Consider the following 25,907-nt stretch of genomic DNA (forward strand, 5'->3'; position numbering starts at 1 on the left):
GTATTTAACTGCGACAATCAATCATTATTTCTTCTTCTGTTCTCTTTTTTCTTAGATTTTCCTTTGTTGACTATCGTTTTCTTTTATGATATGACCATTACCATGTCCCTCCGAGGGGTTCGGTGGGCAGGTTGGAGCCACCGTTGCTTGCTACTCTGTTCTCCCTTCCATTTGTGTACTAATTGTTATGTTTCTTTACATGTATAAACTGACCATAAATACAATTAAGTACCCACTAATATTTGCAAGCAATGTGATGGGGGGAGAGAGGATATGACTGTGAATGACAACGAAAGAATGACAGGTTGACGATGTGATGGAGGAGAAGAACTAATTACTACAGAAAATACTTAAAGAAACAATAAAGTAAGCAGATGGTTACTGTTTGCATGTGATGGGTTTTCTAAGAATAATAAAGCTGAAGGAACGAACAAAGGAAAATAAAGACAGAAAAAGGATGTACAGTACACAGATGGTGAAGTTCAGTAACATAAAAATTTGTTTGCTTGGGCATGTTACATTTTCAGCTTTTATCAAAGTAAAGGGTATTAGGGCTTTGCTGCAGTTTTCAGCCAGCTAGCTTTTGTGTCATTTCCATGGGGACCGATCGTGCAAAGCTGAAAATATTCCGAGTTGTCTACTCAGCTGATAAATATTACTATACTAACTAGTTGTATATATTTCTTAATTTTAAGACTGTAAAATTAATTAAAAAATTAATTGAGATATACATAAACGGATCAGAACACCAAAATATATATATATATATATATATATATATATATATATATATATATTACTACACTAACCTTGACAACCAGCTTTTTTCTCCATCTCACTTGAAGTAAACTAAAATATCTACAAATGTTTGAAGTAGAAAATCTAACCTGATTGAGAGGACATGGTTGGACATGATTATGATCAAGTCAAGCTACCCTTTATCCACTTGATCCAATTACCTTCAAACTAACCATTAATTATAGAGTTTTTGTGATGCATATTATATACAAGAGAGTCAATTTGTTTTAGAGAAAAAACTATTATATTTTAGAGAATGATTTTAAAAATAAATATATTATAAAAAATAGAGATTCAGCCCCTCATTTAAGAGAAAACTTCATCTCTTTTATAGCCCATGAGATTTCTTTTTTTTTTAAAGAAAAAAGGTTATATTATAAATTAAATATCTCTTACTCATCACATAGTAAAATATCTCTGACTTATTAGAGTAATCATAGAGCCTAAAATTCTTCGGAACTAAAAAAAGCATGGGCTCGACACCTAATTAAACCTAAATACAGTGGGTCTGAAAACTCGTCAGACCCACACATGTCTGAGCTCAGCGCTTGATTGAGCTCAAAAATAATGGATTTGACATCTCGCCAGTCCATATATATTTAGGCTCGATAGTTGATTAAGTCCATAAACATTGAGTTATTACTATCTTTGGTTATATTTTTAAAAGAAAAAAAAAGTCAAGGTAAAAGCAAAAAAAAAAAAAATCCTAATCCCTCAATTAGTTTTTTCGACTTTAATTCTAGTAATTTTAAAAATCAATCATCCAATGTTTTTACTTTGAAAATATCTTTTTTAATTTGTGATATGATAATGATAATATTACAGAAAAGGGTAATTTAGGGACAAGAGCTGTACTTGATTAATTATTGTTCAAAAAGTATGGAAAAAAAATAAAAAGTAAAGGAGTTAAACTATAAATTTTTATAAATTAAAGGATTGAAATTGTGAGTATCTCTTTCACATTCTCCTTTACTCCAACTAAACTAAGAAATAGATGAAGTGAAAAATGTACCTTGATTAAATGTATACCTTCGGCCAAGATCGGGCTCATGAAAATTTAGCATGTGTAGTTCATTCATTCATGTGAGAATATATGCTACATTTTAGTGGATTAGCAAGAACTTGTTTGTAAATTAACCCTCAAAGTCGCCACACAATATTAATGTTGACGGGAAATTATCATGATCATGATTACGGATGGAAACTTTCATTTTCATGGCAGCAATAAATTTGATCGAAATATGGAAATTCACTTGTTCATTATTCATCAATATCAATATCTTGAAAATGTGTTTAGAAACGTGGTGAAAGCTTTTTAAAACAAAAATATTTTGTAAAATATATATTTTTTAAATTAATACATTAAAATAATTAAAAATATATGTTAATTTAAAGATTTTTTTAAAAATAAATTCAAAAATTTTGAAATACGTGATTAAGAGCCTGTTTAGAATTGTAGTAGTGGTGAGTCTGGTTACAATTCAAAGTGTTTTTCGCTTAGAAATGTATCAAAATAAAGTTTTTTTTTATTTTTTAAAAATTATTTTTGACATCAATATATCAAAATAATCTAAAAATATAAAATGATTTTTATTTTAATTAAAAAAAATTCAAAAATTTTAAAAATATAATTTACTTCACGTTTACAAACAAACTCTAAGCTTTAATTCCAAACGAAGCTGAAAAGCTTGATCCCTTGAATGCTTCACATTGCATTAACTATCCTCTTACTGTCTTCCAAGCTTGGTCCAAGATTATGAATTATAAAAATTCATTTTATAATTTATTGGTCCTCGCATTATTTTTAAAATATATGTATTCCTTAAAAATTAAAACCTTTTGCAATCAGGTTCTATGTGATATACTTTTAATCATGTAGTCACTTATTAAATTAATATCTCTTCTTTTTAAATTAGTATTTTATTTTTAAAATTCGTTTGTGTTTTTTTATCCTCATGATGGTTTTAAAAATGATTTTTGTTCCTTAATTAAAATTAAAACCTTCTTTCATTTAACTCCAATATAATTACTATCAGACAAATTTCTTATATAATATTTATATTTTATCACATATTACATTGTTTGTATAAAAATTCAATTATGTTTTACAATATTAGCTACTTATTAATTAATTTCTTATGGTATATTGTAGATTATAATTATAATTATAATACATGAAAATGCGTTTGATACGACATCGTATTTTCTCTCGGCTGTCTAATATCCAGTCCTTTCTATTACGACGTCGCATTTTCTATTGGCTATCTACTATCTAATATCTAGTCCTTTCTATTCTCGTTACATATCAACTGGCAGAGCGCGAAAAACCGCACTGTCGTTTAAACCTTCACGACCGTCGTTTCTGCTCCTGATTTTCAATGGAAGCTTCACAACCGAACACCACCACGGACACCGCGAATCCAAACCCTATCCCTAACAACACCAACTCAATTCTATCATCCACTCCAGTGTGGCCAACAATCGATGGTCCACTAGGTCTAACAGAAGACGAATCGTTAACCTACGCTCGCAGATTTTACAAATTCGGATTCGCACTCTTGCCTTGGCTTTGGGCTGTCAATTGCTTCTACTTCTGGCCTGTTCTCTTCAATTCTCGCTCCTTCCCTCGCATTCGCCCTTGTAAGTAAAAAAATTCCTAATTTCCACAACATTCATTGTTAGATCCTTTTTTATTGGACTAGAAATGACTTTAATAGTTTCGGCCACGCGCGTGTGAGGTCATCTTATCTGTACGCTCGGACGGACTGATTGGCGAAATTTTTTCTTGTTGAATTAGTTTTAGAAAATAGAGAGATTGCTACTTTTTTTGTGGAATATGTATTGATATTGATGCAGCTGGCTTGAAACTCGTTGAATTTCACCTGATTTAGTAGAATGTTGATTCGTGAATAGATTGCGAAATGCAACTCCCTCAAATTTAGTGGTGTTTAGTAGAATGTGCTTTGATTTTTAAGGAGTACAGTGTAGAGCAGCTGATTGAGGTTGGGGCCGTTTTATTCTAATGAGTGATAGGCTAGGCGTGTAATTGTTGTCGGACACACGAAGACAAGGTTGTGTAGGTTGAATTTGTTTAATCACCCTGGTTTTTTCGTAGGTTTCGGTTTTGCTAGATTTAACGAATAGTTGCTGTGTCCTTAGGTAAAGCTGGCTAAGCGTAAAGATTTTCTGCCTTGCCAGTAACTGGTAGTTTGTTTTGGACGAGCAAGGTATCTAGTTTTTATTGGAAAAAAGATTTGTGTTATCTTGTTTGAGCTGGTTGAGGTTAGGAGCCTGTTGTGTTGACTGAAATATTTGGCAGTAAGAATGCCATCAAACTCATCTGTGAAGGACAGAAGGAGCATTGGCATCAATGTGTTGTGTGCTTTTGTGAACTTGCCAGTGAAGCATGATCTAAAGTTCTTTCTGTGGAGTTCTGTTTTGGTTGTTGATTATGTTGTTCACTGCAGCTGTTTCCGTTTATTCGATGTGGATATGAATGAGCGTCTTATGGTTTATTGTTGTTTGTTCAAGAAGCAAATTTACACTTGGATAAATATTGAACAATTAAGTGGAGGTTTGAGTGCAATAGGTGGTTCTGGCTTAACTGGTTCGGTGCTTGGTTGATTATATATCATGTGCTTCGGGAAACTGGTTTTTTTTATGTATTACAGCATGCTTGCATTTTGAATCTCAAAGGGTTTTTTTTGTGTGTGTGTGTTCTTAATATCGATGTGGTTCTGTAATCTTTCTTGCACATTGGTGGCTATATTGAAGATTTTCTTTCGCACTTTGTAGATGTTGTTAGATCAGCAGTTGGGTTCACTGTATTCACAACTGTTCTTTGTTCATGGGCCTTGACATTTGCCATTGGAGGAGAGCAACTCTTCGGCCCTGTATGGGATAAACTAGTGATGTATAATGTTGCTGACAGATTAGGCTTGACTGGTTGGATTTAGTCATCTGCTCTTTGAAATTGTTATGTCACCATTTATCTGTAATGAAGTTCCTTTACAAGCATTGTTGTCTGGTTTTGAACACATTCCTTTATATTATGTTATTGGAACAATTTAAATTGCTACATAACAATACAGTTTATGTTGAAGCATTTATTCCCCCAAGTAAATGAAGGAAAGTTTATGGTGAGGCTGCTAGCCTATATTTCTTTTTTTAAATAAAGAAAAGCTATGTGTCTAGTTTCGACTCTTCTTCTTATTTTACATTTTGATTTTTTTCCGTAAACAATATGTGGACTATTTATGTCTACAATTTGAAAGTCCCAAACTTATAAACTGCAATGGCAGTAACTTCAATTATCGTTACTTTTCCGGTTTGCGGTGGTTGATCGGTTTTGTTAGAACACCAAATTGAAAACAAACACCAGTGTTAACCTCTTTATAAGCCTCTGGCAATCATCTTCTCATAGTCTTTCTTATCTCCTGAACTCTTGCTTATAGTCTCTCTGGCTTTTCCGGGCTTCTTGTCTCGCTCCCTCTCAACTTAGCCTTTCTATCTCTCTTGGGCTACTGTTTGTAGTCTATCCAGCTCTTCCAGCCTAAGAATCCCACATTGAAATCAAACACTAGTGTTAAGCCCCTTAATCTCATAGAGTAAAACCTTTGTGAAATTTCAAAATTAGAATGGCATGGAGGTCTTTGGACAGTTAAAATTTCAAGATGACTTCGAAGATAATGGATTTAGGATATCATTACTCAATGGGATTCATGTTACCGAGTAGGCATATGCTATAGGGACATGTGAATTGGGAAATACCCGTATATGGTGAAGTCTCCCGTCAGCACGGTGAACGACTTTCACACGTGTTCTTCTATGTTATTAAGCACTAAACTTAGCAGTTTGCATGAAAAGGGAAGGGTAGTTAGTCACCTAACCCTCTGTCATCCAGATGCTGGCAAAACCTCGAAGGAGGAAGCAGCACCTATCATCACCAACCTTGTTAAGCATCAAAGCACCACCACCATAAGCAATGAACAGATTCCTTGACTTATTCTTCAACATGGAAGCAATACTAGGCCACTTTAACTCAGTCCAAGGGGATCAGCAAAGCACATTCCCGAATATGGTGCCTTGCTTTAATAGCCTGCCACAGCTTTCCCTTGTCATTGTACGAAACACCATCTTGAATTGAATTATGGTTGAAGAACAGTATGACTGCGAATTAACTCAGTAAAAAGTAGTGAAAAGATTTTCTATGACTTCTTCCTCATTGTTTTTTTTTTTTTTTCATTTGCTGTCATTACCTCTCAAGGCCTACCTGTTCCGTTGCTTGTAGGGCTCTCCTTGTGGTCTCGATTCCAGCTCATCCATGGGATAGATAGCTTGTGATCTAGTCTTGTACTGTCCGGTCAAGTTTCATATTTAAAACTTAAAAAAAGAGAGTGTATTTTGAAAGGAATAATTTCCTTTTAGTCCTTCAACTTTTGTAGTTTTCTACATTGGATTGAAAATGCAGTTCGCCCAAAATGAATGATGAGAAATCCGTGTTAAGTTAAGCTTCTTGGACATGAAAACAAAAGTTCCACAACATGAATAACTAATTTTGAACATCAGTTATGAAATAGTGTAGTGGCTCTGCTGTCATTTTCTATTTAGAGCCAAAGCACGCGTCTTGATTACTTGAGGCACAATGAAACAATGGTGTAGTTTGTTACCAAATGTGAATAAACAAATCGAAAGAGACAACCCTAAAAGACCTACCAACTGCATAACTTTGATGTCACTTTCTTACGTAGTATTTTAGCAGGGATTAAATGGGGTTAGTTTTAGCTTGTAGGCATGTAGGGACTGAGAGAAATAGACATCAAACCAATTTTCCTAGTGTTGGTTTTTGATCAAGATCTTCTGTTGGGACCCCACTTCATAAAGCTTGTATTCTTCTAATCATAGCATCTACGGTGCTAGTGGTGTGTGGCAACCGAAAAATTTAAGCAACATCAGGATGATACATCACCGGCCGGCAGCTGGGTTCTCAGATATTCTCACGGTGGGGTTGTATGGATGATGGTTGGTTCATCTAGATGATTGTGTTTTTTTGTTTTCAACAAATTTGGAGTATTTTATACATATATTGCAACATTCTGTTTGTGATTGAAGTGTTTTGAAGGATCCATTTATAATAATTTTATTTCCACGGTAAATTAATGCCTTGACTCATACTAATGAAGAACATGGAATCTAGAAGACCGACTTTGGAATGAACTTTGAAAATCTACCAAGATTATCTTCTGGGTTATTCAAATTATTGCCTTTCGGTTTGGAACAACCAAATTTATGAACGTAAAGTCCACAATGGGGACTGTCTGAGACCATTAATTTGAAATAGCAATGATCTTGTGGAGGTTGTTGCAATAGTGGATTTTGACATTAGATATGGATGATAGTGATTTAAATTTGATTAATTATTTGATTTTCAAGATGCAAGTATTTGATGCCTAGAAATTGAATTTCAATTTGTAGTTTTTTTTTTCTTTTTATTTATTTTTTATTTTCAATTTCAATTTTTCTAATTCTTCACATCTTTTTCATTAGAGCCCACATTTTGTTGCATGTCCAAGATGGCATGTCAGAACCTCAAAGAGTGAGTTTAGAGCAGACACTCAAACAGATATATAAAAGAAAAAAATTACTACTTTAAATAGATAAATTGAAGGTTAAACAGTCAAATAAAAAAATACATCAATAGATTCAAAAACAAGTGAAAAACATTTGTCCATGTTTTGTCTCATATCAGAGTTTCTTTTCCCTTCCTTATGAATACTCATATCATGAGCTAACAGACACATCAATACTTAATGAAATTAATGAATTAATTAACAGGTGAAAAAAATAAAAGATTAGCAACCTAGATAGTTTTTAAAGATGAGACACTCTGGTATGCGGCCCAGTGATGATATATAGCTTGGGATCAAGGGATTTGTTTCTCCTTTGATCTCAGGTTCGAGCCCTGTGTTTGCTGATATGATGGCCACTAAAAACTTACATGGTCGTTAACTTCAGGACCCGTGGATTAGTCGAGGTGTACGCAAGCTGATCCAGACACCCACGTTAATTAAAAAAAATATAAGACACTCAGATAAGAAAAGTACGGATTTAACGATAAATATGTTGTTCTCTTTTATAATAAAAATATTTGTAGAGAAAGTGATTTGACACTAGCAATATCACTTCAAAGGGAGAAATGTTTCTTGACTTAGCTAAGATTCAATTTAAGAGGGATTTAATTCGTTGGTTGATTTAATTTTCAATGAAATTGGCGATTCAAAATACCAGCAGCATCCCTTCCTCATTCTTCTCAACGCGTCAGTATCGATCTACATCTGTTAATAAAAAAAATAAAAAAAGATATTTGGAATATCTTAGCTGTTAAAATGGAAAAACAAAATATCATCACAAATCTGAAATGGGAAGGAGCGGTTGAGAAAGATACGAAAATATTCACCCTTAATTCAATGTCTAAACCTAAGCCTGAAAATGTGAGCAAGAAGGAGAAGAAGTGAAAAAAACGACATCCTCCAAATTCTAAGAGAACCCTAATTTGATGGGACCATAAGTAGGCATGATCTTTGGCTGACATTAATACTAGCTTGGAGGAGATTATACATGTTCGAATAAAGCCAACTTCCAAGCATGTAGAATACATAATTTTATTGAGGCCAGCATTCCCATATGTGACAAATTGTATCAAATACGATGGAAGAAGAGAGAATTTTGCAATTTCAGGAAAGAGATTATTAGCTTTCATGGAAGCTAGCTTGAGAAAGGTGCCTGCCACGAAAAGTGTAATAATAGGGTTTTGTTGGAGGGTAATCAGTAGTAAATATTTTGGTCAAAATTAATGGTTTTTTTTTTTTTTTGGTGGTGGATTAAAGTTCTTGTGGATGTCACAAACAGTGTGGTTGGGAAAAGATGGGCTAGCTTGAGATGCTGAAGAACAGTAAGAGAAATGGGAAAGATATGTTGCTTAATTGGGCACTTTTAATTAATTTGGTGTGGTAGCTAGCTAGGCTAAGGTAATTTGTGCCTTTCATGAAAGGAGAAACATAGACAAATGTGGTTAATTTGTTTGTGTCATCAGCTTCATGAAGAGAAGGAAGAATTTAAATCATGCACAACTCTCTATATATCTGTTTTTTCTATTGGGCCCCATTAATTAATGAGAATGTTTATGTTACAAACAATCCCACTTCTGTAAGGTAACCTATTTTTCACTGGGATCCAACATTACTTCAAAAAAAAAAATTATATTTAAAATTAAATACCCATTTTGGTAAACAAATTAAATACCCATTTTCTTCTAGTTAGCCAAGTATTTTTAGCACTAAAAACAAATACCATGTATTATATATTTTGTCAATAGATTTATGTCACTAGCTAGCACCAATTTATATTAAATCAATACGTTTAGCAACAGCTTGAGAGTTTGATAAATGATCATTTGGTGCAGTACTATGGAGTCAAATGGTATGATTAATTGTGTAGGAAGCAAAACATATGGAAGGGAATATTATTCAAATTCATTGAATAAATTAATTAATCAACTATTATATATTAGCTGAAGATCGATCATTCCGTTGCTTAATTTGCAGATATATACCATATTTTAGCTAATGTATATGCGTGTGGAAATTAAGCAAACAATCAACAACTTAATATTTCTTCATTGTAATTAAGCATTTCATATATTAGGCAGAAAAGCAATAATAAAAACTTCCTTTTCAAGTAATATCAAGGCATGTTTTTCTTAGTTTCATAAACATAAATGATCAATTGATTTATCTACTCATGATATTCCATGTTTGTGTATGAATGCATGCATACACACCCATTTGAGATTAATTTCAACTAATTTAATTAGTTGATTATATGATTACTTGCTAGACTATAATACAATACTCAATTTCGTGTCAATTTTTTGAAACTATTATTTTATACTGGTTACCAACAATGTCGTGCTTGCTTGCTTAAACCTTGTTACCACTTGTTTTCCTCTTTTCTTTTCTTTTCAATTCCCAACTCTAGCTAGGTGTTGCCAAATAAAAAATAAATAAATGATATTCTGGATTATATCTTAAGAACAGATTAATTTAACACCGAGAATTAAGTGCTACTATTTTATACATGTATAAATATGTTTCTAATATATAATTAGAATTTTGGTGCTCAAGGTATTTTTATGCCAATTTTTATATATTGAAATTAAATCTAGTTTTAAATTAATGGACTCTCTTGTAGAAATTTAGACCACAAATCCCTTTTGAAGGGCAGTAATTTATCAACTATGAATGAATCTTTTATTTGAAATCCAAAGAATATTAATTGTTGCACAGCTCATGAATCTGATTCAAATTGTTTAATCATGATGGGCATTGAAAAATGCTCATTCAAATAACAACTCCTAAGAATTAAATGCTGTTTACAAATTGAACACATGGGGCCTTGGAAAGGCTGCTAATTATAGCAGGAAGAAAAGGAGAAGATGATGCAGAATGTAGCAAATTCTCAAGGTCCCAAGTGAAAACCTGCAGGTATACTTTAATGATCCCACTAAGGCTAAAACTATGTGAGAAAGCAAACTGAAAGAACCATGAAAAGCAGCTATATGATCTGGATTAGGTTCCTTTCAAGTTACTAATAACATGATTTATTAATTTATGAAAAAAAAAAGAGGAAATTAAGAAAATTAAACTGAAATTAAGAAGCAGGAAGCAGCTTTCAGTAATTGTGTGTGAAATGCAAAGGTGCATACGTGGTAGCAAACAAAAAGGTTAACTTATAATTGATGGATTAGGTTCAAAAGGGTTTTCATGAATCACCCAAATTCCACCATACCGGACAAGATTGACCAATATATATTTGGACTAGAAAAGTAAAAGAAAACTGCTACCTATCTAGCTAGGCAGCTCTTGATCACTAATGCTAATGAATTCTCAAGGGGATATCTAGGAAATGCGCGATGTGGACAAATCAATGGCGGTAGAGAGAGGGAGAGAGAGAGAAGACAATTTAGTTAAGAGGAGAAGAGTTCGATTTCGTGGGTTATAAAATCCTAGTCAGTTAAGAAATCACTTTATCCATCTTTTTTGCTTGCACCATCAACATTGTATAATAGAACATGGACTTGTTTCCTCCTTTTGACCTTCCATCTACATAGATGTTAGCATCATCTAAGACATGCTACCTTGCGTTCTCCCCTTCCTTTTTTACCTCATTATCAACAATTGCCACAAATTGCATCAACTATTTACATGGCAAACTCTTCATCTCTTCTTTTCTTTTTTTGGGGTAAATGTTTAACCAAGACTTGTTTCATGGTGGGTATTAATAAAATTGATTTTCAATGTGTTTGGAATATATTCCAACATCTTGATTTTCTTAGAGAAGAAAGTTTTAAAAATTAAAGGGTAAAGAAAGTGTCAAAAAAAATTACTTTGAGTACTCCACACAGTCCACTAAATCTGTGTATCTTTTTTTTATACTAATATGAGTGTTCGTGTCAGCTTGTGTGTACCTCGACTAATCTTATGGATCCTGAAATTAACGATCATATAAGCTTTTAGTGGTCTTGAGGTTTGTAGGACTCAAACTGGTGATTTTTAAAGAACAAATTTAAAACTTGATCAGTTAAATTATATTTTTTATAGGTAAAACTGTATACCGTTTTTCTTGTGAGGTGAAGAGAGATGGGAGTGACCTCTAACGGGATGATCTCCTTGGTGTTGGAAAAACAAGAGACATTGAAAAGAGCATGAATATAACGAGCAGTGTTTAAGAGATAAAATAATGTGTTAATTTACACAGAGAATGCCTAAATGTCAAGGACTCGATATAATATATAACAATATCCAAAGATGAGGATAATAGGAGAGACTGAGAAATTAAATCATTGATAATTAAAATTCATAATCGGAAAGTATTTATGTGTTCTTGACAGAATAAACTAAGAAACATACTAATCAGATGACCACACGTGTAGCAAATTGAAGCTTCTTAATTATTCTTCTTCTACAGTACTTACTTGCAAAGCTTCAAAGCTTCAGGATTTATAATTTGTAGTTTTGTACATAGTAAAGCCCAGAGTTGAACTTAAAAATAATAGTGATTGCTGAAATTTGGTTAACTTGTTTAGATTTCTAGTGATTATATTAACTTGGTTAATTAGACCTCATTGAAATTAATCAGGTCAGGTCATCAATTAATCTAAGATTTTTTTTAATAAAATAATATTATTTTAATTAAAATAATTGTCTTGAATAAATTTTGTTACACGCATATTGATCCAATAATCTAATAACTCGTACTCGTCATTTCTCGTAATTATGGTTTTGTCAACAATTGTTGGCGCATCGAGCTCCTCTTGTTCCTGTGGGTTGTTGAAGTGCCTTTTTTTTTTTTTTTTCCCTGTTTTAGCAGCCACAAGAAAGAAATTAACTTGAACTTGATTTTCCGACATGTGCTTTAATGTAGAAATCTATGTTATGTTCTCTTGGTGGAATTATATATTATAGACTGTGAGAAGCAATTGTGCACCCTTTAGATCTTTAGTCAAATTCTCTTCTGATTTTTTCTTTTATGCAATCAATCTTTGATGGAATAACTCGTTCTTAATTTGAGGTATATGTATGATCCGTGTGAATATCCAATATCCGAGCTTAAATAGTTTAGGTCTTCGGTCAAAAACTCTTCTTAATAAGTAGATACATTCTTATACGTATATATACGTCCCTGTAATTAATTTGAAAATACTTGTATAAGTTGATATATATTCCTGTGATTTATATATAATTATCGTTTGCCTTATTTCTTGCAACTGTTTACATTGTATAGAAACCTTAAACATGAGGGGGTTCGCAAGTAAGTTCAAGAGGGAGTATATATACTTTTGTTTTAGCTATCCAACCTCAAACATTCCCTACTAGAAAATAAAAAAAAAAAAACAACAACGAAACACCGAAATAAAATATTTCATCATGTTTATTATTAAAAATTATGATGGAAAATTTTCATTAGTAATTTTTTATAGAAACGACAATGAAATAAACAAATTAAAAAAATTATTGGCATTGCTAATTGTCAAATTATCAATAAAAATCTCATCGATGATTTTAAAAAGATTTAAAACCTAGTAGTCCTCTCTTCTCCTCTATTTCTTCTTCTTCTTCTTCTTCTTCTTCTTCTTCTTCTTCTTCACTTTACAATCATATCAACCTTCTTTCTCCACCAAGTAAACAATTTTGGTAGCCCCTCTCACAAATCTAGTCACCCAACTCGCCGACGACAACCAACCTCTATCTAGTAGCATTAGCTTCCTTCCCCCAGTTACATTTCTTATCAAGTTTCACTCCACCAAGTAAGTAAACTCACTTATTTTTTTTAAGTTAATTTATTGAAATTATTTTTTAGTATTTATAGTTTGCTTGTATATTTAAGTGTTTTACTTGTTTTATAATAATAAATTTATTGTATTAATGTATGATTTTTATTTTAGGGTTTGTTTGAGATTTGGAAAAAATGAATTTAAGGTGTGTTAGAATTGAAGAAATAATGGTTAATTTAATGGGTATCGATTATTGTTTTGTCAATTTTATGGTTAAGTTGAAAATTTAGAAAAAAATAATTTTGTGTGGAATTAATAATCATTAAAAGGTATTAATTTAGATTAAATAAGTTTGAATTGAATAAATAATGGATAACTAGTCAGGTCCTAACTAATTTTGTCAATTATGAGTTTTGTTGAAAATTTTAAAAAAATTAATATGTAATTGATAACAATTAGGGTATTAATTGATGTTATTATTTATAGATGATAATATGATATAAAAATTTATGATGTTTATAATATAAATTGTGATGGTGATGTTAGTAGTTATTATGATAACATTTGTAATGGTAATTATGGTGGTTAATAGTATCAGTGGTAATAATGATGGTTGTTATAGTAGTGGTGATATTGATAGTGGTTATGATGTAAAAACTGGTGGTGGCGGCGGCGGTAATGATAGAGTGGTAGTTATTATAGTATTGGTTAAGGTGTACAAAAGTTATGATGAGATAATAATAAAATGATGATTATTAATAAAGAGATAATGATGGTAGTTGTGGTGATGTTGTGTTCGATAGTTGTGTGGTGGTGAAGTGGTGGTGGTTGTTGTTATGATAGTGATACTGATGTTACTAATGATAGTTCAAATGGTTAAGTGATGATGTTTTGTGATTAGTATGTTAATTATTATTCATTTTTAATCAATAATTGAATTTTTATTTCATAGTATGTTTCAATATTTAAATTATATGTTCATTGTTTTCTAGTAAGTACCCGGATAGCTCAACCACTAAAGATAATAGATCTGGCGGCATCCTTTCTTCGATAGAGTCCATTTTAGGTAAATGAATAAGAAAATGGAATGGTGACCTCTTTATGTATTTTTTTAATCTCATGATATTATTTGTTTTTATTGAGTTATTTTAATGTATTGCTCATTTCAATTTAAAAAAAAATATATTTGTGTGCGGGTACACCTATCTCATTGTTATGTGTTATTTATATGAATTTTCTACTTAAATCTTTCAATTGTGAAAACTCATATGTTTGCGTAATCTATTTAGCATTATTTAGATGAAAAGTTCCTCACAGATCTTAAATATTTGTTGGTTTTTTAATTTTTAAAGATGCTTTTTATTGTGGTTGAGGGTTTATTGTGAGTAATTGTTGGCTTGGGGACATAACAAATATAACAAGAAAAATAAAAATATCAACAAAAATGCCAACGGAATATTATTTCCAATGCCAACAGAATATCTTGTCAGCAATTCCGTCAGTATTTTACAATACTGACAAAATTGAAAACCCTAACAAACAATTTTATGATGAAGGTATTCCGTTGGCATTGAAAAATACCAGCGAAATTTTCATTATATATCAATAGAATATTATATCAGTATTTTCTAATTATCCAAAAGTTATTGTATTAAACTACAAAATGTACAACTTTTTTAGATTTAATAATCACTATATAAATAATTTATTCTTATCGAATCAGAAAGATGGACTTAGTATTAGTAAATGAAAGTTAACCTAACGACATGTAAATAAAAAATTTCTTTAGGTGTGAAAATAATATTTGACATCACAAATTAGTTAAGTTTACCCTCCGGAAGCTATACATTATTAATGAAATATTTTAACAAAACTTTTATTCTTACACTTTACTCAAAGTAAAAGTATAGTTTGTTACAACAAATTAACAAACATGGAATGAATTAATTCAAGAATTTCTGAAAATTAAGAAAAAAAATAATAAAACACTAATTAAAATGGAAAGACAATATATATATATATATATATATATATATATATATATATATATATATATATATATATTTGCGTTTAATTATCTTTTGGCATGCCATTAACTAACAATGTTGTTGTCTTGGATGAAAGCTGGCTTGTGTGTTTTGGGTGATTCGCAAGCTAATTGCTACTTCCCTATAATTTACATTGAGCTTTGATGTCTCTGATGAGGGTTTCATGTTATGAATGTGACTGCATGTGTATTTGCTACTGCAGTAATGTAAGCATTGAATATATAAGCAAGTTGTTAAACCTATAGCCAATATGATCTCCATTCATATATATATATATATATATATGGTTACAAAACAAAGATGACCTTAGTAACTTACCATATAAATAAAAGAGAAAGCCTCATCTCAAACTAATTTGACAGCAAGTTCTTCACCAACTTCCCTCTGACAAACAATTAATATTTTCCTCTTAAATAGCCACTAATAAACTGCATGCAACAAAATATTTCTAACTTTGCTAAATATATAATCAATGCTTATGCCCACCAAATAGAATAATTTCATTTTCATGGTAAAAAATACATATATGTGAGTGTATAGTGTCTGTGGGGGAGTGAGAGCTGTTAAGGAAGTCAATTACAAGGGTAAATACTTTGATAGGCCAGTGGTAATATTAATAAACCTTGATGTTAAGGTCAAAAAACCAGTGTTTATACATGTATATTTATGTATCTATACATATCTTATCTTGCGTATATAAGAAAAGTGACCTCTCATCTGTAGCCCTAAAACCAATTCCCTCCTGTTCCATCTCTCTCTGCTTATTCATCTTCTTATATTTATTGAAGATCTTCCTCGTGTGGGGTGATTTCTGCCATAATTTTGCAGTTGTGTTAGAATATTTATGTGAGTTTAAGCTTCATGTGATGGAAGATTTTAGGGGTAGCTCAAGCAGTGATAGTGGGAGGACTAGTTGTCATAGAGGGCACTGGAGGCCGGCTGAAGATGAGAAACTTCGGCAACTTGTTGATCAATATGGTCCTCATAATTGGAATTTCATTGCTGAACATCTTCAAGGAAGATCAGGTAAGATGGAGCTAAAGAAATCACCTCTCCTTTTCTTTCTCCCATCATTGCTCAAGTTCTAAGAAATGGGATTTTCATATGCGCTTCTTTTTCTTTTGCTTGATTTGTAGGGAAAAGTTGTAGATTGAGATGGTACAACCAACTTGATCCAAATATCAACAAAAGGCCTTTTACAGAAGAAGAGGAAGAAAGGCTCCTAAGAGCTCATCACATTCAAGGAAATAGATGGGCTTCAATAGCTAGGCTCTTCCCTGGCAGAACCGACAACGCCGTGAAGAATCATTACCATGTTGTTATGGCAAGAAGGAAGCGTGAACGCTGCTTAACTGTCCATGGTAAGAGAAGTAATTTCCAAATCCAATATCCTAGTGATCATCACCATAGAAATAGCAGTACTAATCCTGGTAGAAATTTCGGGTTCTTTAGGCCACAAGGGTCACCTGACTTTGGTTCTAAATTAGGGTTTCAGAATAATATTATTGAAAGAGCGGGTAATAAGATACCCATGTCCTCAACAAATTCATCTCCTTCTTGGACTAACATTAGTGCTTCAACCATCACAAATGACTCATTAAGTTTTGATGTCTTTGATGCAAAAAGAAAGGATTATATTCATTCAAGCTCTTCTTCAATATATCCTAAAGGGGGGCCACTTGCTTTGAATGAATCTCTTCACTGTACTTACCATCCTAGTTCTACCATTGATGGTGGTGATAAGTACCTAAATGTTGTTGGACAACAGATCCCTAACGCTAAGAAAGTTGTCCCTAATAATCATTTTGCATTCACAAGTTATGGTGATGGTTATGGAAGCAATAAAGAAAAGATTATCGAAAGCCAGCTAGTGAGACTCGATAGCGATCATCATGACTCAGCTGCATTGTGGAAATTGCCAATGGCTTCTCAGCAAGAGCAAGGAGATCATGGAGGTCAAGTTAAGAACCAGGACGTTGCCTTTATAGACTTTCTTGGTGTGGGGATCTCTTAGCTATGGAAGATATAATTTAAACTTGAGTTTTGATTATCATGATGAGCATAATCATGGGTATCATCTTCTCATTTTCCAAGTTAAACAATATTGGTCAGAGTGCTTGATGAGTTCAGAATAAGCAACAGGAGGTGGCAGCTACGTTTTGTTTTCATCCCTCATTCAGGACTTTCAATGTGTCAGTTGTAATTCTCAATTAGGTAGAATCTGCAAAAGATATTTCCTATGTAAGGGCTTTGTTTTCTTACTGTCATCCATAGATAATATTGTAGTAGTCGTAGTAGTAGTAGAAGAAGAGAGTAATTTATTTATGGAAACCTGAATCTTGCTTTATGGATGTCTAATTTGTTCTTTCTTGAGTTACTGCTCCTTATAGTCTTCTGAGTTTGAACCCCACCATAAATTAGGAGTGAAGATAAATTAATTGTGTTTTAATTCTCTTGTTCGTGCTATAATTTCTACTGTTATATTGCCTTTGAGGCCTTGTGCAGTGATAGAGATTCTCGTACATAATTAATGCTGGAAGAGCACTCTGCAGGCTGATTGACATATGAGGTATCCTTCAAATATATATATCCAAAAACTAAATATTTGTTTTGCTTTTTTTTGCATAAATGGATGGCTAAGTTAATTACTTGACAATGTCTCCTTTGTAAAGTTGCGATCAATGGGAGCTATTCTCATAGTTGTTCTTGTGTATTTCTACAGGGATTTTGAAATTAGATAGTACTGAATTCTACGTGAAATTTACTCGTTTTTTAGCACATGAATAGTTCATCTCTTTCTTTTCCTAACGAAAAGTGAAGTAATTACTCATGCAACTTAATATTATGGCAACAAGCACGGTTTGCATACATACTTCTTGTGCATGTCGTGCAAGCTCCATATTATTGTCAAAACATATTGCATGAATGCGTGATTGAAAAAAGAAACAGAGAAAATCAAAATATTTAAAAAAAAATTAATTTTGAGTTTAAGTCCATGTCTAGAAGATCTAAAGACAGATCAATGATAGATGAATGTGGCTTACATCCATACCTAACATCCCTAGGCTTGGTAGAATTTCAGACCCAGATGACATGGGTCTAACTCGCTTTCAAGCCCAATGTTTTTTGGCATGGCTATTGGCCCAAGAAGGCATAAGTTTGATGATCTACCAGATTCAACATCTTTAGGTTCAGCTACGTGTTGAGCCCAAGCGAACACAAATATTCTCAGGTTCATCTATGTGCTAAGCTCAAGTGAACATGAGTCTAGCGAGCTATCAGACCCAATATCTTTAGGTTTAGCTACGCACAGAGCCCAAACAAACATAGGTCTAATGAATTATCAGACCTAACATTCTTGGGTTCAGCTACATGCTGAGCCTATGCGAACATAATTTTAGCGAACTGCCAAACCCAACGTCGTTGAATTCAACTATGTGTTGAGCCTAAGTGGATATGAATCTAAAAAGCTACCAAACCCAACGTCCTTAGATTCAGCTACGTGTTGAGCCTCTGTGGATATGGATCTAGCGAGCTGTAAGACCATACGTCCTTGGGTTCAGCTACTGCTGAGCCCACATGGACATGAGTCTTGCAAGTTGTCAAACCCATCACTTCTGGGCTTAGCACCGTGCTGAGCCTAAATGGGTATAAATCTTGCGAGTTTCCAAATCCAACGCCCTTAGGCTTGGTTGCTCGTCGAGCCCAATTGGGCATGGATATAACGAATTGCCAAACCCATCACCCTTAAGTTTGGTAGCGCGCCAAGCCAACTGGGGCGTAGATCTAATGACCCTCTTAACCCATCAACCTTGGGCTTGACTGCGTTCCAAGCCCAATCAAACATAGGTTTGGCTCGTTGCCATCCCATTAACTGTAGGCTTGGTAGTGTACCAAGCTCGAAGGGCTAAAGGTCTAGAGGTCATTATAGGAACCAATTTGGGTCATAAGGCTTTATTTGTTTATTCTTATAACTTTTAACATAAAAAAAATAATGTGAGAGATATTTGTTTCCCCACACCCATAGGTGTATAAAAATATCCTAAGGCTCTATTATATTTACATCTCATTAATATAGTGTAAGGGATATTTGTCTCTCATTAATTTTGTGTAAGAAATATTTATTTATCATTAATGTTATCATGATGAAATGACTCTTCAACCCCTCCACTTCAGCAAAACGACAAGGTTCAGAGATTATAAATACCCTTTGAACCACCCAGGTAAAGGGTTCACAAATCTTATTCTATAAAGACTGATACTTTTAAATCTCAAAGTATTTATCGTACTAAAATAAAAACAAACATTCTTGTTTTTAAAATTTAATGTTCATCCTCTAATTTTTTTTCAATATCTTTCTTAAAAGTTACTAACTTTATAATCTGAGTGTCTTTAAACCCCCAGCAAAAAGATTATTTTGCAGTTGTTAGGTCTTCTACCACCAATCCACTTCTTAAACTCTGAAAAATAGAATATTGACATGAACATATGATTACTCATTGATCAAACATAAAAAAATCTCAATTCTAAGCATGATAGATTTTTGAACATCATCACTTTCAAATTAATTAGAATTTATGAGATATTATTATTTTTGTACTGGCTATAAAAAAAGTACAAAACAATTATTAGAAAAAAAGTGATCCATTGGTAAAAAAAAAATAAAGAACAAAACAAAATGTTGAATAGGCATATATTAAGCAATAAAATGAAAGAATGTATCAAGACGAAACCGCACTGCTTTAGATTGCCACTTACTTAACATTCATGTCTTGCCATCATTTGTTTATGATTATGATGATGATGCCATTAACATTTTAAGCATATTCATGTTGATATTATTTACTACATCTAAAAACTTAAATTATCAATTCACCTTCTTTATTGTTCACATAAATAGTAGAGGGGATGTTTTTTTTTTTCTTTTCTTCTTTGTTTTTTTTTCCTTTGCATTTCCTCCTCTTTTTTCATTTTGTTATTTTTTTTCAATTTTATCCTTCAAGATTTACTTGATTTTAAATTTATCTTTATAAATTATTTTAATTTACTTTATATGAGGTTAGTGCAATCTCAAACATCTTGACATGTGGTTTGTGTTTAATTTTATAAATATCTATTTTTGTTATTGTATAATTAAGAAAAAAATAGTTTAAGAAAAGCCAAGTTTTTAAACCTAGTGGAGTCCTTCATTCATATCATGAATTTGACTGTTTAAATCATGAAACCTGGCTCGGTTCAATATGTCGATGTTTCAATATTAAAAATTATAAATGGTCATCTTAAAAAAATAATGAAAGTCAAACCATGTTTTAACTAGTTGTCCAGGTTGTTTTTTGACCTACCAAATCAATTGGGTCAAGTCGATGCAACTTCTACATGGTTTAATTTTAAACTTAGACTAGACAAGAAGTCCAGTCAAGAGATTTTAAAGTTAACCTATTAGGATGAATTTAAAAATAATAACAAATAATTTTCTATGACATGAACAATTTTTTTACATTCAAAGTTTTGTTATTCCAATCACAATATACCACGACACTATAAACTAGTATGAAGTTTGTAGATAACTTCTCATGTTGATTTTCATTTACATTTGGAAGGTATTGGTGTTCATATCATCTCAATATCTAAAATTATATGGGGTAGGTGGGGCTTAAGATCCCACAAGGAATTTAAATTTTTATAGGTGTGGCATCTAAGAACAAAAAAAAAAGTTTGACCCCTAAAAAATGAGTGTTTTTGTACTTTAGCACTTATAAAAATGAATAAAATAACATGGTACAAAAAATATTTAGAAAAGTAGCACAATTTAGAGAATTACAAATAACATATGCGACTCTCTCAAATTCTAAAAATAGACTGACACAATTTACAATAAAAAGAGATGAGAGAGGAGAGGGAGAAAAAAAACAAGGAAAAAAAAATACCTCAGAGACACACCAAAACTCTGATAATAACACTACTACTATCGCTGGAAAGATATCGACAAGATGAATCCAATAACATCAAGAAATGTCACAAACAATGACTAGAGTGGGCCACATGAGCCGTCCAAATGTGTCGGAGCTCATTTTCCTTCGGACGGCTCGTGTGGCACACTTTGGTCACCATTGGTAACCTTCCTTAATATCACTTAATTCGTCTCGTTGAGATCTTTTCAATGGTATTGATGATGTCATCGTCGGAGTTTCAGTGTGCTTCCAGGATTTTTTTTTTACTTTTTTCTCTCTCCTATCTCTTCAAAAATTACAAGGAAGAGAGAGGAGAGAAAAAAACAAAAAATAAATAAAAAGACCTAGAGGCACATCAAAGCTCTGATAATGACATCATCGATACTATTGTAAAGATCTCGACAAGACGAATGCAACGACATCAAGAAAGGTATGACAGGACTGTGCCACATGAGTAGTCCAAAGACAAATAAGCCCCGACACATTTGGATGGCTCATGTTACCCACTCCGGTCACTGTTCATAATCTTTCTTGGTGTCATTGGATTCGTCTCATCTATATCTTTCCAACATCACCAACGTTGTCGTAATCAGATTTTCAATGTGTCTCCAAGATCTTTCTTTTTTTCCTCTCTTTCCTCTCTCATCTTTTTTTATTAAGTAAATTGTGTCCATTTATTTTTAGAATTAAAGAGAGGCGCAAATGACATTTGTGACTCGGGAATCACGACATCTACTATTCTCTAAATTGTGCTAATTTTCTAAGTATTTTTAATATTATGTTATTTTATTCTCTCTTTTTTTAAGTGCTAAAGTACACAAAAAAAAAAACTCCTAAAAAATTATCTTAATTTTAACCCCACTTTGAAAATTATCTTGGTTATGCTCCTGGCTGCAAGGCCTCAATCCATGCGTGGCTGTACGTGCCACTTTATAGTGAAGCGCCTCTATCACTGGCACTAATTATATATAATGAAAGGTGTCATGCAAACAAATCGTGTTTTGGATGCCATGGATTCCTTGACAGAGATGCAATTGGTCCTGGAGCCTATAAACATTTCCATATATTTGTAATGAAATTCAACCGTAAACAATGTCTATGATTTATCTTGGAATTCCTGAAGAGAATGTTTTGGAGAAACACATTGAGGGGATTCAGCGATTCTGCGGCTCAAATGCAAAAGTCAACAGCCTTGCTTCACAGTATGTCCAGAAACTTGGGATGATCAATATCAATCAAACGTTCTACCCATGAGTTGGATCTAGATGATCAAGCTAGCATCAAGATGTGGGTTAAACCCAATAAGAAATTCATATTATTTTACCAAGATTCTTCAAAATCAGATGCTTTCATTCTGGGAATTCAAACAGAATGGTAGTTGCAGCAAATTATCCGTTATGGCCAACGCAGTCTCGTTGCTGTGAATTCAACATTTGGCATCAAGGGACTCAAGGTATCCTATGCATACTCTTTTTTATGGAACTTTTAAAAACATTATTAGGTGGTTGTTGACGCCACGCCATTATGAATTGAATGATGGTATCCGTTGTGCACACTTCTTGTTTTTTTATTCGAGACAACATGCACATCCTGCTGCATGGATCATCACACGTCGCTCGGCAAAGCCGGATGTCGCTAAGTGGATGAAGGCTCTACCTGGTCGAGCATCAAGTGTATGGAGCCTGGATGGAAGATCTGCGGATTCTTGATTGATGTTTCTATTGTAGAAACTGATCCCATAAGGCAGGATATTTTTGCTATACAGTTTGTCTTCATCTATACTGAAAAGGTAGACTGTTGAGTAGTCTTACTATTCCTTGCATTGTCTGGATTTCAAGGATATATTTGGCTGTCCTGTATTATTTTCCCTCTGGCGAGTTCCTAGATCATGGCTGAGAAGTTGAAGTTCGGCGTGAGATATTCAAACTTCTGGGAGAAATTATAGTTTACAGCATTTGGGGCGGGGTTGATACCTCATCTGCCTTGGAAGAGTTAATTCACGATTTCGTTGATCAGACTGCATTCATACAATATTTCAAAGCCTCTTGGGTGCCTAGATTGGTTAGTTCTCTCCCTTACAGATCTGTGCACGCTTGTTCAAGTCATGTGGAATGGAACTGACTTCTTATTTCTCATAATTTTGTCTCCTGCTCCTTCTTGGACAGAAATGTGGCTCTCAACTATGAGAGCTCTGCCCCTGGCAAGTCAAGAAGCTTCATGTAAAGCTGAAAGCTAAATTATTTGATGATTCACATCTTGGCGCACTCCAAAGTCGATTGGTTAGTGATAAAGCTGACAACTGAGTTGCATTCAAGATAGGTGCGCTGATGAAAGTGATTCTTTTCAAAATGTCAAGGAGAAATATATTGAATCTACGTCCTGGAACAGGTCTCTACAAATTCCTGATTCTTTTACTGTGGATGATAAGGATCACCTCTTTGCCAAGATCTCAAGTCAAAAGGACAGCAATCTAGCCCATATAGTGCCAAGGTTGTCAAGGTTGAGGTAGCATCAGCTGGTAGATAAAAGATTCCTTCATCGACGTTTCTGACCCATTGTGATTGAAAATGTGGTCATACTAACTGAAGTCTCTAAAGTTCACCGTAGGGGAGGTTTTTTGAATCCTGATCTATATTCAATCAACCTTAATCAGTATTCTCTTTAGCCACCACCGTAGTTTTGTTTTGAAGATAGACATAGCGTATCTTTGCGGCCTATTGGAAATATACATGTGCCTGGTGGCAGAAAACTTACATTTTTGCTCATTCCTCGGCATGTTCAAGGAGGTAGCTGCCATGGTTTCCTTCAAATGCTGGAAGGATTCTCAGTCTTTCATTATCTCATCACTTGAGCTATGGTTATAGGGAGAGTCCTCTTAGGTTTATTTTTTTCAAATATTGGTTAAAAACCCACCATCGAATTTATATTTATCAATTTGTTTAGGGTTGCATTGCAGGAAATTTGTACAGATTCTATAGAAATATTGACCAATTTTGGCTTGTTTTTTTAACTATAGAACCATTGACCAAGATTGCGTAGGGTGGAAAATAATACTGTGAGTTTGGAAGTTTCTTAGTCATGCATCTATTACCAGCAAGAAATCGGTATAATCCTGGAATGTCAATTTTAAACACCTGCAGGAGTATAGCAGACCACCATGTTTAGATCCATGGTGTGTGATTCCAAATAATTTTCCATTGGATTGTGCTATAATGACCATTTTCAATGGACTAATGGGTAGAATTTATGTTTCCATTTCAGACAACAGGGTCGCCAGACCTCTTTTTTTTCACACTGCCATTACATATCAGTAATATGTCCTGGTAATTAGAGACATTGATGAAACAGATTGCAGTTACTGATTAGATAGTATCTAATAGATACAACTCTGTAAACTCTAAAGCATCCAGATATTGCAGTAATTCCCATATTCCAAATTGATTAATTTCCTCATGGTGGATTGCTGGCAAGTCCTGTGTCTCAAGCCTTAACTTGCTGAACAGAGAAGAAACAACATCGAACACGCATTTTGATTTCAAAGTGGGCCCAAAATCCAAGCTGACCACAAGCACAAAACTAGCATGAGAAGAGAAATTTGCCAATAGGAGTTAGGTGATCTCACCTTATCCACACTCCAACCACATCTTGATCACATTCATCATCCCCTCCTTCCACATCACTCCTTTATCAAAAATAAGCAATAAACCTCTCATCACCATTAGTCTCATCAAAGTTTTTTTTTTTAAAAAAGAAGAAAGTAGATTCTCAATTTTTTAATAACACATTTTGCAAGCAATGGCAGCCATGAACTCCAGTGTTTTGGCATGCAACTATGCCATCTCAGGCACTGGATCATCCGAGCTTAATGCAAAGATTGTTTCCATGCCTGCAGTTGCATCCCCAGTTGTGTCTGGTCCCAAATTACCTATAATCAGAGCCCAACAGGCTAGAGCTGATTCTAAAGAAATGAAAGCCAGTGAAGGAAGAAGAGCTGCACTGGTTTATCTTGCAGCTACCCTTTTCACCTCAGCTGCTGCTGCTGCTTCTGCCAATGCTGGAGTAATTGAAGATTACCTTGAAAAGAGCAAAGCTAACAAGGTTTGTTTTCAAATCTGCAGTTCTCACAACCTTATTGATTCTCTTAAGCATCAGATCATTTATTTCTGTTGTGATGTTGATTGTGAAGGGATATTGTTGTAGGAATTGAATGACAAGAAGAGATTAGCCACTAGTGGAGCAAATTTTGCAAGAGCATACACAGTTCAATTTGGCACATGCAAGTTCCCCGAGAACTTCACAGGCTGCCAAGATCTTGCCAAGCAAAAGGTGAAACTCATACGTGCAGTTTTGTAAGTTATCTCAAGTTGATTAGGCCGTATGATTATGTCATTTAACAGGCTCCCTTTGGTTGTTGCAGAAAGTGCCATTTATCTCTGAAGATTTGGCTTTGGAGTGTGAAGGAAAGGACAAATACAAGTGTGGTTCCAATGTTTTTTGGAAATGGTGAAGAGGGAGAGCTCTCTGTAAATCTCCGTTTGCCAAGATGTATCTAGTTTTCCATGTATCAAACTTTACACTCCATTTTTCTCTGCGATTCTCTCCCATATTTTCGATTCTTGCTTAATATTGCTTCAACCTTGGAGAGTGTATGGAGAAACAAATGGTGTTTGTACCCAAATTTTCATGATTAAATATCACTGGACTACCCATCACATGGCTCTATTCTGGACCTTAACGGATGGGTGTGGGAAATTGTTAACCCAATAATAAGTATCACAC

General features: G+C 33.5%; 3 protein-coding genes and 1 pseudogene across 4 annotated transcripts; all 4 read left to right on the forward strand.

Moving 5' to 3' along the window:
- The first annotated feature begins 3,085 nt into the window (after positions 1–3,085).
- On the forward strand, positions 3,086–4,941 carry LOC7466840 (probable gamma-secretase subunit PEN-2). Its single transcript, XM_002306211.4, has 2 exons — positions 3,086–3,438; positions 4,594–4,941. The coding sequence occupies exons 1-2, from the start codon at positions 3,177–3,179 to the stop codon at positions 4,752–4,754; spliced, it is 423 nt and encodes a 140-aa protein (XP_002306247.3). The 5' UTR covers positions 3,086–3,176; the 3' UTR covers positions 4,755–4,941.
- A 10,861-nt stretch (positions 4,942–15,802) lies between these two features.
- LOC7466841 (transcription factor MYB52) lies at positions 15,803–17,945 on the forward strand. 2 transcript variants are annotated; one of them, XM_024601101.2, is made up of 3 exons: positions 15,831–16,203; positions 16,314–16,538; positions 17,672–17,945. In XM_024601101.2, exons 1-3 carry the CDS (start codon positions 15,834–15,836, stop codon positions 17,683–17,685), a joined length of 609 nt encoding a protein of 202 aa, XP_024456869.1. In that variant the 5' UTR covers positions 15,831–15,833; the 3' UTR covers positions 17,686–17,945. The 2 variants fall into 2 exon arrangements, with proteins under 2 accessions (XP_002306248.2, XP_024456869.1); XM_002306212.4 differs by lacking the exon at positions 17,672–17,945 and having other exon boundaries at positions 15,803–16,203; positions 16,314–17,626.
- Positions 17,946–22,009: 4,064 nt separating this feature from the next.
- Positions 22,010–24,138, forward strand: LOC112327660 (uncharacterized; annotated as a pseudogene).
- Positions 24,139–24,747: 609 nt separating this feature from the next.
- LOC7466843 (photosystem I reaction center subunit N, chloroplastic) lies at positions 24,748–25,840 on the forward strand. Its single transcript, XM_002306213.4, has 3 exons — positions 24,748–25,226; positions 25,329–25,454; positions 25,546–25,840. The coding sequence occupies exons 1-3, from the start codon at positions 24,924–24,926 to the stop codon at positions 25,633–25,635; spliced, it is 519 nt and encodes a 172-aa protein (XP_002306249.1). The 5' UTR covers positions 24,748–24,923; the 3' UTR covers positions 25,636–25,840.
- The last annotated feature ends 67 nt before the right edge of the window (positions 25,841–25,907 follow it).

The sequence above is a fragment of the Populus trichocarpa genome, chromosome 5, assembly GCF_000002775.5.
Source record: "Populus trichocarpa isolate Nisqually-1 chromosome 5, P.trichocarpa_v4.1, whole genome shotgun sequence".
Taxonomy (NCBI): domain Eukaryota; kingdom Viridiplantae; phylum Streptophyta; class Magnoliopsida; order Malpighiales; family Salicaceae; genus Populus; species Populus trichocarpa.

Coding starts and splice junctions, on each gene's coding strand:
- LOC7466840 (XM_002306211.4), top strand. CDS start 3,177: ATGGAAGCTTCACAACCGAACACCACCACGGACACCGCGAATCCAAAC. Junction 3,439..4,593: donor CTTCCCTCGCATTCGCCCTT/GTAAGTAAAAAA, acceptor CGCACTTTGTAG/ATGTTGTTAGATCAGCAGTT.
- LOC7466841 (XM_002306212.4), top strand. CDS start 15,804: ATGTTAAGGTCAAAAAACCAGTGTTTATACATGTATATTTATGTATCT. Junction 16,204..16,313: donor ACATCTTCAAGGAAGATCAG/GTAAGATGGAGC, acceptor CTTGATTTGTAG/GGAAAAGTTGTAGATTGAGA.
- LOC7466843 (XM_002306213.4), top strand. CDS start 24,924: ATGGCAGCCATGAACTCCAGTGTTTTGGCATGCAACTATGCCATCTCA. Junction 25,227..25,328: donor AAAAGAGCAAAGCTAACAAG/GTTTGTTTTCAA, acceptor ATATTGTTGTAG/GAATTGAATGACAAGAAGAG. Junction 25,455..25,545: donor AAGATCTTGCCAAGCAAAAG/GTGAAACTCATA, acceptor TGGTTGTTGCAG/AAAGTGCCATTTATCTCTGA.